The 11499-nt window shown below is 48.4% G+C and overlaps 1 protein-coding gene across 1 annotated transcript in view; it reads left to right on the top strand.

Annotated features, from left to right (window-relative positions):
* Positions 1-567: 567 nt before the first annotated feature.
* LOC118505205 (paired box protein Pax-1-like) overlaps positions 568-11499 on the top strand; it is a 64818-nt gene continuing 53886 nt past the window's right edge. Inside the window, exon 1 of the mRNA XM_036040693.1 lies at positions 568-2392. Within this exon, the coding sequence (XP_035896586.1) occupies positions 2383-2392 (10 nt within the window). The 5' untranslated portion in view covers positions 568-2382. The remainder of the gene's footprint in view (positions 2393-11499) is intronic.

The following is an 11499-nucleotide window of genomic DNA, read 5'->3' as shown; positions in this document are numbered from 1 at the left end:
AAAGATGCATTTCCAATGGGTTCGAAAAGGGAAGATGTATGTACCAGGCGAAGAAGCGGACATTGGTGTTGGCAGGCTCGTTTTAGGGGTGCTTATGTCTCTCGATCTCTCTCTCTCTCTCTGTCTCTCTTCTTCGGCAAACAACATCAGGGTGCAATGTAAAGCTCCGCCCTTTTTTACACCCAACAACCCCCAACATTCATTGTGCGATGACTACGTGAGGCGTTCATCAGCAAGCTGTAACTCTCAGCCGATCCTCGTGAACCCACAGCATGAACGGGCAAGAGGTTCATCATACGTTCACACCATAAACACGCCCTCTTTATGTTCCCACCCCGTGCACATACAACGAGGGTAGTTAGAAACCCCCCAGAAGACTGCTGGGTAAATGCCGGCGCAATAATGCTCACCAGCAACCCCATCGGATGAACTGTGCGCGATTGCGGTTCATTCGGAATGAACCCCGGCCAGATTGCGCTCTAGACACAGCCCGGGATGAATCTGCGTCACCGCACAGGAACCGGGGTTCGGTTCGGTGCGGCACACACAGTTCTCGTTCTACCGCTGGCTAGTGAGTACACGGTTTTGTTGTGTACAGGAGTGAGTGTGTGCAAAAGAGCGTCGTCGTGGTCGTCGTCGTCGGTCGTATGTATCGGCCCCCGGGGAACAACAATAAAAAAAACACACACACACCCGTACGCCAGTGCATCGAAAGTTGTGTGAGGCACCACAACCGGAACTAAAAACAGCAAAACCGCGCGAAAAAGCGTACACAGCTATACAGAGTAGTAGTGGCAGGCTCGCAAGTTGGCCGGGGTTTTGTTTAAGTTGCTTCAGTTTATTGAAGATTTTGCTGTATCGTTGGTGAAGGTGGTGTGTAGTGATAGGAGGCGACTCCTCTATGTGAGTGCGTGAGGAAGACTGCCCCTGAGACAGGAAGGATCATCCACCAAACGTGTCTCCATGATGTTATCAACTGCTTCCTAGTGGGAGTGGGTGTGTGGAGATCAATCATCACTCAACAACTCTATTTGGCTGATCATCAACCATCATCCACTTCAGTTCTGTGCGGGGACCTCTACGAATATCTCGCCCCCCACGGTAGAGTTCATGTACCGTGTAAACATGGTTGGCATAGTGACTCCATTTTAGTCTAACTAGAAGTGATCAGAAGTTGTGGTAAAGGGTTACTGAGGGACCTGTCACTTTTCCCTGTACAAAGAGGTGTTCTGTAGTTGGTGGAGCTGTAGTTTAAACGAAGAAAATAATCCACAGGAAAAGAACACCTTAAACAGTGCTACTAAACTTCAGGTAGTTGAGGCAAACGCCTAATTCGATCATGTGTCGGAAGCTTGGCTGTAGTCAGTGAGTCGGGCGAACCGAAAAAGGACCATCTTTGAACGACATCGGGCTGTCGAAAACCGTGCCTTAACCGTGGTACACAACTCAGGGAATACAGCTACAAAATTGAACGAGCGGAGTGCCCCAAAGTCATCCTCAACCGACCGCCGGGTGGTACATGCGAAGGTAGACACTCACACGCGTCTTATCACCTCTATCCGTAAACGCCTTCAAAACGCAAAACACCTGATAGCAAGAGTACAAAAATCTAGAATTGCCAGAATACAGGAAACGTTCCCCTCCCCACGAGAACTAATGCAACGGAAGCCAAGCAAACCTCCGGGATAGCAATCCCGACCATCCAGTACCTCCGCTGTTTTATGCGCTCAACAATTTGCAATCAATCAGACTTTTCATCAACGATCTGGAGGCATTTCTGAAGGAGAGTCGTTGGTGTTTATATCACATCCACAGCGGACGCATACGATCGTCAGCAATGGTGTGTCGGGTTTTGTGAGTCGGGTTCCATTTTTTTGAAAGGTGTTTATAATTTTCGAGTATCGTGAAGTGCTCCGTTCCGGTGACGAGATATCCAGAAACGATTCGCTGTCACACGAGAAAAGCGGCCCAGTGCTATAGACGCAGTAGGATTCGGTGTAGTTCTTGTGTGCGGTTTGTGAAAGTTTTGACCCCCCCCCCCTCCATACGTGAGCCTCCTTGGTTGTGCAGTGTTGTATGTGTGGTCGGATAGAGATCCTCGGGGAGAGCGTCGTCGTCGCGAGTGTCCTCGGTGGGTGCCTCCGAAAGGCAACACCTCTTCAATCAAGGTGTGTTCACAAGCGAACCCGTGTCATCAGCGTTTTACCGACGACCGCACCACGGACGGAGGAGAGCGTAACGCCTTCCTCTTGTCAGCATCTCGGGACTGTGTCCGGTTGGAGTGTTTAGTGTACCGCAATAAGCAACCATCAACTATCAACGCTTGACTCTGCTATCAAAAGAGCAAAGGAGAACCTGCATCTATAGAACCGCCGCGCTAAGATGGAACCAGGTAAGGATGGAAGGCTATTATATTACTGCGATGTTTGCAAGTCGGAGTCGAACTACTCGCTGGGACAGTAGTCGAGTGTTACATCTTAATTCGAATTGAAAAAAGGGATATACCGTCGGGACGATGAGTCCTCCTCTCTTAAAGCTACTACTCTCTAATCGGGCAAGACACGTCATGTTACGTTCCACTACACCGAATCACCTCTTCAACTACTGCCTCAACTATTCGTATTGACAGCTGGACCTGAAGACTCTCTCCAGGAGGATGTCCTCGCCCCCTCCTGTTTTTTATTTCGCTTTCTCTATGTCCATCGTGAAGAGCACGAAGAAAAATCCGCTTCCGTTGGAGTTCCGCAACGACTTGTAAAACCCAACGATTTTTAAGAAAATCGATAAAACCCATTTCCAACGGACCATTTATCCGGGAACCGTACTCCTTCCTTCCACCCCACCACACTGTTTCACCCCCACCAGGAAAAGCAAAACTCGACAAAAACTCTTGGCAGGGGAAAGCAACAGCGAGTGAAAAAAAAGTGAAAGTGAAACAGATTTGAAATTCGAAGGAAAATCATTATACGCGCGCATGCCACACACCACCATCCACGGCGACGAGCAGATCGTCCTATTTTTGCGCCAAACTACCCAGAGGGACCGGGGGGGGGGGATGGAAAGCCGGAAGTGTAGTCCTCCTCCGTTTCTTGCTGGAGGACGCGCGTAGGGCAATTGGGGGCGAGGATGCTTCACAGTTGGATTCTGCGCAATCAGGCGATGGGTTTGCTTTGGGGAGCGACCCATCCCTGGAAGGTTGAAGAAAGGGAAAGTTGTTATGATGGATGGCTGAACGCTCCCCAAGAGGTAAGGTCGTTTGCAAAAGCAGGACACGTTTCTGCGAGCCTTTGGTCCTTGGGACGGATGTTTGTCCGTCCGAGGCGAGAGACAAGGAGGACAAGTCAGATTTCGCGACCCAAAAACCTACAGTTCGTCCTCAATAATATGTAGGATGAAACTCAGGATGTCTGGTGTGGTTAAAAAGAATCTTAAACAGGGTCACAGCGAATATTTGAGTCAAGACGGGGTTAAAAAAAAAACCCGGAGGCTTTCGGAAGCGTTTGATTTTGACTTAAGCTGGACATACAAACTTACCCAAAACAACAACCAGATCGCTGAGGTCTTGCTATGCCCGCCCGGTTGGGTATGTATGTTTAGGGTCTTTAGGCCATCAGACAGAAGAGAACCGCGGAAAAAAATCAAACACCGGGAGCCCTTAGTCTTGAGACTGGGTCCGCTCGCTTCACTGTCCGTCTGGGTATTCCCACACACCTGCACCAAACAGTAGCGCGCGCACGACGCACGCACGTAGAGGGTGCGGCTGACGGTGCGGGGTAGGAACAAAATTTGTTAATTTGTTAACTCCCGGTGGCCGCTACCGGAGATCAACAATACAACACAAGAGAGGAGTCCCGTCCAAAAAAAAAAAAAAAAAAAGAGGAAGGAACAAAAGACGAACCCCGCGCGTTGGTGGAGTTGTTGATTCCTGAGGACCCGACGCGGGTAGAAACCTGAAGCTTTGGCGTAGGGAAAGGGTAGAGTGAACCGAACAACAACAAAAAAAGAGCCTAGGAGGTCCTTGAGGCGACTCTTCTTCCTCGGTGCTTGGTGCTCTGTTTGCTTATCCCGTGCTACGGCTTGCGAACACCGCCGGCGGACTTTGTGCGCCGACCGACCAGAAGGATATGCGCTGGTGGGCCTCTTTTTCGTCGAGTGCGTGACTTCGAGAGTGGTCCCCGGGTATTCTTCAGGGTGCTACAGACTGCCGCCGCACGAATTAGCGCACGTTAATCGCTTCCGAGTTCCGAACGTGTCCCACACCAAACTCGGGAGTCTAAAAGCCGAAAGCTGTAACCTAACGCCGATATTGAAGAACGACAGTGTGGGAGAGAGAGGGAGAGAGGCAGTAGGATAGTGAGGGAATGCAAATAAAACCGGGTTACAGAACTCTTCACCTGAGATGGAGCAGCGTTCTAAACAGGGACTTGGGACCACTACCGGCGCACTATGGGCTGTGTGTGTCAATTTTTAAACTGCTCGAACAAAAACAAAAATCTCACTTCGATGACTGCAAACGCTTTCAATTAGTGAGGAATGTGTGTTTCTGCATGTTTAAATCAAAAGGTATAAACACCGTTTCCCAATCACCGACCACCGCTTCGTTCTACTGATAGTAGGACACACTGATACCCCCGGGCTCACTGTCGGCACTGTTGATTATACATTCCGACGTGAAATTGTATCATAAACAACGGTGCCACAGCACGGTTGTTGTGAACAATAACACTCCACCCGAGTCGAATCTTCTTCTTACTTATTACTTTCCGTCCAACAATTGCAGCGTGTTAATATAGCTTACAGCGCGTTCTAATAAGCACCAACTCGGCGTTCCGAGACTCATATCGATTAATAATCCAACGTGATGTTTTGTTGGGTGTCGCGTGAATAATATTACAAAAAAAAAATGGCGGATGATAATATGGTGTGTAGGTATTGTTGCGGGATGCCTTATCAAACGATGGTAAAGCGCAGTAGGTGCCTTTGAACCAGAGTGTTGTAACGCGACATGATGTAATTGTTTTCATTCTAAAGTTCGTCTCCCTATCATCGGACGTGTTGCTCTCTCGTTACGAGAACTAAATAAGCTAAACCCACGTGGAGAAGTCGAGTAGGAAGATTTTTTTTTAAGGAAGTTTGTTTTGCTTTATAAATTACCTTGTTTTTAGAGGAGAATTTCAATCTCCAGAAACATATCCCATATCTTCGAAATTGTGACCCATAGTCGGCGCACAGTGGCATCGTGTCTCGCCTCTCAGCGGAACCTGTGTTGCCCCCTTACTATCGCTCCATTACCTGTCAGCTGCTTGACAGAAAATTTGAAGCGAAAGGCAGAGCGAGAGAGAGAGAGAGAGAGCTAAATGAAGTGGATGAAACCGATGGGTCGATGGATAGATAGAATTACATTTGTTTTGATTATATTTGCCGTCCTTGTTCGGTAGCGGGATCCACCCCCTCACTCGCTCAAGCGGCACAACACTCACTGCTGCCTTGCTGTGTGCCGCAGCATCCTCTCCGGGCTACAACGCTACTAACCTTTGTCGCCTGTCAGAAGCGATTTGGGTTCATTGGGCTGCCGCCGCTTCTGACGACTTCTCCTTTTTTTTTCTTGGTATGTGGTTGTGGCTCAGAGATTGCCTTCAGTCCTTCGGTCGACTGTTTAGGTCTTCGAGCGGTTGAACCACACAAGAGCGGCCCGCGGGGGGTGATGATGTAGATTGATGTTGATTCGGCAAGGTTCCGATTAGTGTGTGGCTACCGGTTTTGCTGTTTTTGGAAGTTGCATCCGGACTCTCGGCCATTCGACCCGGGATCGGCCGATGTCTAGACGACGAAGCTGAGCGTTAGGCGGCTGCAGCTCCTACCGGGCTTAAATGCTTCGACCAACTCCAACACCATCATCAAGACGCATATGGCGGTGTGCATACATCTTAACACCTTGCGGTTGGCAAACCCGCGTCGTCCACGTGCTAGCTCCGGCATTTCACCAAGGGATATGCTGCGAGGACAGCAAGTGTGACCAACCAAATTAAGCGGGGCTTTTTCAGGGTGTACACAATCCTGTAAGGAGAAATTTAAAGCAAGCCGGCTTATGAGCCGCCCGTGGCCTGGTTTGTGGCCGCGCCACTTGAACCGGACGGACTCTCGCAGTGTGCCTCTCGACCGAAGTAGCGCAGCGTGCGCACCTGTAAAGCGTGAAAGGTTCGGGTCAGGCGCACCACCCAGTCCCGGCGGTACTGTACCTTCTCTCTTTAAAGCTATTATCGATTATCGACAATTAAGCCATTCATCGGTAAGAGGGTTGCAGATTTTGGATGAATTTCGTGCGAGAGCCCCGAGGTTTACTGGGGACCCGGGGTTTACACATCGGCCGTGTCTCTCCGGCGGTCAAGTACCTGCCCCCAGCACCGCAAAGAGAGTACGGTGTGTCCTCCTCCTCCATACACACGATTGGATAAGCAAATTTTCATTTTCCATAAAGCCACAGCGAGAGACAGAGAGAGAGAGAGAGAGATCCAGATAACAGACACACACCCCAAGGCCTCCGGCTACTTTCGAGTGGCCAAATAGTGGTAATAGCTTTAAGTGTGGCCCGCGTGATCCCTTAACAAATCCGGCTCTGTTTCGTCTAAATGTTATCCGGTTTTGTTTGTGAAACCCTATTGTGTCCACAACGGGAAAGAGAGGGCTAGCAGGATTCTAATCTATTTTCCACTGTTCCGCATTGTAGGGTCCTTCTGCACCTTCGCCGCCGGTTCTCCTCCGGGCGGATCGTTTATTTTTAATATTTTTGCGTGGTAAAGCGGTTACCGGACGAATCCTTCACACGCCATCCCATCCTCGTGCCTGCCAGTGTGAGCCGCTATCTCTGTAGCCATTTTCCCGGGGACCTTCTCGCTTAAGGACCTCTCCATTGATCCATTCTTTTCCGCAAATGCCCAAAACCTTTCAGCGCTCGTGTTCTTCGCTGCGGATTAGAAATTGATCTGGTGCGGCGGCACTCGAAAGTAAATGAGTAAAGCCTCCCGAAGATATAAGTCCCCGAAGGCCCTAACACACACACACACACAGGGGCCAGGACATACCACCGCGGCGGCTGTGGGAAATGGAAAACACACACACACACACACACCCGAACAAAAAAGGATATTAGCCCAACAACGTGTGCGGAGAATGGAACAATTTTCAAGCCCAATGATCCGCACATCATAATCAAACAACACAAACCATCATAATCATCATCCTCTTGAGCGCTTTTCAATGGTGGACGATCCTTTGCGCGATCCTCGCACGCACTGTGTCTCTCTCTCACTCTGGCTCGGGTCTCCTGGCAAGGGATCACCAGTGGCAAGGCAAAGGATTGGTCCGAGAGAAGCAACCTTTTTTTTTCTCTTTGGGTGCTTCATTTTGTTGTGTTGCTTTTGTGGCTTGTGGAACAGATATCCTTGTGGCTTTAAAGTTTTGCCCTTTCACCTTCCATTCGTTCGGGGCCAGGGAACCGGGGGGATTTATTAATGTTCCAGTGGTGTATCTGTGTATCGCTCGGCCCGACCCGGCAGCGGTGCGGCTCACACTCACTCCTTCTCCTTTGTTGCTATATTATTGGTACCCCAGACTTTTGTCCCGGTTTCTGATTATTTGCAACCGAGAACATAAAAAAAAAGCGGATCACGCCGTAAGGATCTCGCCTCCTTCCTTCTTCTCCTCATCATCTCATCATTGTTGCACGAATTCCACTTGAATACTGTGGCGGGATTTGGGCATTCCTTAGATTGAGGCTCACTCTTCAAGGACCAGGCGGGACATTATTGTCCAGGACGAATCGGCCATTTTGGCAACGAAAAAAGTATTACCACAGGCTGTAACGCGTTTTTGTTTTCTTTTGGCAGATATTCGTTTTTAATTCTGCTTTCACCTTCTGACAAATGACATCATCACCAGAGAAAGGTAACCGCAGTACCATCCCTTTACCTTCTTTACCCCTCTATGCTAACACTGGAAGCCTACCTTGGCACAAACTGCAAGCTGCGGCAGTTTTCGATTTCGAAATATTAAAGGGCGTTGAGATTAATCATGCCCGGTGGGAACGAGATGCTGCTGGGAGATTGAAGTGGTGGTTAGATATTCAACGCCAACAGTAAGGTGATGACTTCGGCGGTTGACGTAAAACGCATCCTTTCGCTCTCGGGGGCGATAGGATCCGCTTTTTTTTGTGTGTGTTATGTGATATGGAAGTTATTCAAGGTATCGGAGTGAGATTCATCGTTGAAGGAATATCTGCCAGGACTTGAGAGTCTCTGGTTGTCACTGAAGACTCTACCCTGGGAGGGACCTACCAAGCATCGTATCGTTCGACTCGTGCTCCAAGAAAAGTTTTGACCCTATTGAAGCTCACAGGAGCAAAACAAAGTTTGATATCATAGCTGTTGAAGGCCTATCTAAGGCCTTTAATTCACGTGATGTCAAGAATTGGACCAAGAACTCTACCCTGGGAGGGTCCTCCCGAATATTTTTTCTTCTTGACTCAGTCAAGGCCAGATCGCCAATCCTTTACCAGGAAACTTCCGAACATAGGTCGTTGGGTTAGATCTTCAAGAAAAGTCTTTATGTCTTCATATTAGAGATGTCTATGCGACATTAGATTGTCCCACACAATTACTTAAGGTCCAAGGATATAGCAAGCAGAGAGCTGACTCTTTCCCGTGAGCTCTACCTATTTAGCCAAAAGCTCACAAAGTCTTGTACTTTAAAACGATGCTTTGCTTTAGCAAAAAGAGAGTACGATTAAAAGATGCAAAATCTCCTGACGAGGAAATTCCATCAATTTTCCTTCGAGAAAACGAGGAATAACAGGAAGAGCAAGTGGGATGATAAAACGAATTCTTCCCCTTCAACTGTAAGCACTTAACCGACAACAACCGACCGACCAATCATGGTTCGCGCGTCACTTTTCCTCTACCCCAACACCCACGCCCACCCCCTCCCCCATCGTTCTCTCACCTTCTGCTCCAGCAATTTTCGGTTTCGGTTCACCGCAATCCAATTCCACAAATTTCGTCTTTTCTGCCCGCGTTTTCTTTTCCCGTTCCCGACGCGCTCAATCCCCCGCCAACTGTGAGGCCAGGGATCCAGGGGAAAATCTTCTTCCATCTCCTCCCACCCGCTCCGCTCTTTGCCAAACCTCTCCCCTTAGAGCGTGGAGGAGATTCATTTCGATTGCCATCAAAGGAAAAACAAATCGATATCCATTTCCCGGAGGTTTGCCAGCTTTTCACGTTTGCTTGTGGAAGATCCTTATCGGGGACTCGTTTCGTTTCGCGTATCCATCCCTCTTACAACCACGCACACACACACACACACACATCTATCGCTTATCGCACACTGTTAATCCTAAGGGGTACGTGGCGTCGCGGCACGTTAACATCGGCGGCGATCGGCGAAAATCTTTCGAACTTGAAAAAGGGTATCAACGAGAGAGAGAAAAAATTAAAAGCCCTTCAAACTCACTCTCCCATCTCTCTCCCCCTTCTTCCCCCCCCCCCCACCTCCTCCTCAACTAGGGGGTTGGGTGGAAAATTCGTTCCCCCTTGTTTATCACGCACCGGAGCGATATCCGAGGAGATCAGCAACTTCGACCAACAAAACAACGAGGGGTACACACAATAATCGATCGCTAGCAGCTGATAACAATCCGGAAACCGGAAAGCGGAAAACGGTACGCGCAACAAGAGCCGGGCGCACAAGTGCCGGCTCGCAATAAAAACGCATTATCGTCGAGAGACAAATAGAAATAATTACTTTAATGTCACCGTCAGAAGGAGGATAACACGCGATGGTGACCAGGGGGCGGTTGGGCTTTTTGGGGTGCCACTTGCAAAGGAACGCGTCGGCAAACGGTCGATCGGCCGGCCGCGATAAACTGAGCTCGGAGAGGACTGGGAAGCGCACGCGAGACATGTTTTGACGTTTTTCGGCTTTTGTTTCGCGGTCTCCTCGCGGAAAGCACGGGAGATTGCGAGGGCCCAGAAAAACCTCACCGACCGAGAGAGTTACACAATTTTGCTAATCCCTTCTGCATCACACATCTGCTTGATTGTTGTGCGTCTCCTTTCGATGTCGCTGACTATCAAACAGTTTAATCTCGCTCCGGCAGTTCGCACAATCGCGATCTGAAGTAGCAGCAGTGCTGGTGATCAGCAACAAAAATGGCAATGGAATACAGGGAGCTCAACAAATGCGATTAGTTTTTTTTTTCTCTTCCCTGTAAAAGGTCCTTTTTAACTAATGCAATAGGAACAAAAGGGGTGTGATGGGTAGATGCCCAGGTCCGCCCAGGCGCAGGAGTGATTGGGACGGAAAGTATAAACAGAAGGCCTTGAGTGTAATCAAATTGTGGCACAAACAGTTTTTGGTGTTGGTCCTGGTGAAGCTGTGCTGACAGTAAGGGGGAGTTGTTTGTTACTTTTGGGAAAAACACATCTCCTACAATTTGGCCGTGCCGCGCAGAAGGCACCATTATTGGAGGGCCATTTGTGCTTTAGTGCGTGTTTTAAAAGGCACATTATTAAGCGTATCATGTTCCCTGCTAAGTGTTTAACGTCTTCTTACAGATTGATCTGCGATAAGCCTAGAGTGGTTCTACTTTTTTTTTGAGGGAAGACAATGCCCAAGATTAACTGTTGCTTAATATCGCATAGAGAAATATTAAGCGAATGCTGCAGCGAAAGCTAGTGTCCCAACTTGCTACCTTGTACTGTTTATCCTGATCTATAACAAGTTCAAAATATTCTTAAAATTGTAGATTACTCCTTCTTCTGTGGAGACACAACATCAAGAGGTCTTGAGCTCTCATCACTGACTTCCCTAGCTTCAGGGATGACTTTTCCCTGTCAGACTAATTCTGACTAGATCATATCAGGACAGTCGGTCCTGCGGACGGTGAGAACTGCCAGGGATTCAATATCTGGTCCTGCCGTGGGAATACCTCATCGTAGAATTAACATCAAGACACTAATTCTAAAAATCTTGCAATCGCTAACCGTCAAAAGTATATGAGGAAAGCAAACGTGTGCGAGGACCAATTCTTGAAAGATCTTCAGTACGAGTCCTGTAACCTCACGACTTCAATACATGAAGAAATCTTGAACTTTGAGCTACTTTGAACGGCTAGAACACTCCATAAAATATTAAGGACACCTCGTCCAAATCACGCGAATTCCTTGTACTTGCCCAAAGTATGTTCATCTACGTTCCTCTAAAGCTCTTCTCTGTCCTTCATTACTCTACACTCTCCTCCTTACATTAATCCGCCTCGAAAAAAGGTATGTGAATTTTTTTATGAAATCAAATTTCCTGCCTCTGTCGGCAAAAAGCCTGGAGAAATTTCTTCACCTCTCGGATTCAACCTCAAAAAATTGCAAGGTTCTTGGGGGTTCTTGAATACCTCTTCTTGCTTGCATTCAGCTCCATTCAAGGCAAACCACGTGACAAAAGGGTTTACTG

Source organism: Anopheles stephensi, chromosome X, assembly GCF_013141755.1.
Source record: "Anopheles stephensi strain Indian chromosome X, UCI_ANSTEP_V1.0, whole genome shotgun sequence".
NCBI classification, from domain to species: Eukaryota; Metazoa; Arthropoda; class Insecta; order Diptera; family Culicidae; genus Anopheles; species Anopheles stephensi.
This window is presented reverse-complemented; position numbering and strand designations above follow the sequence as displayed.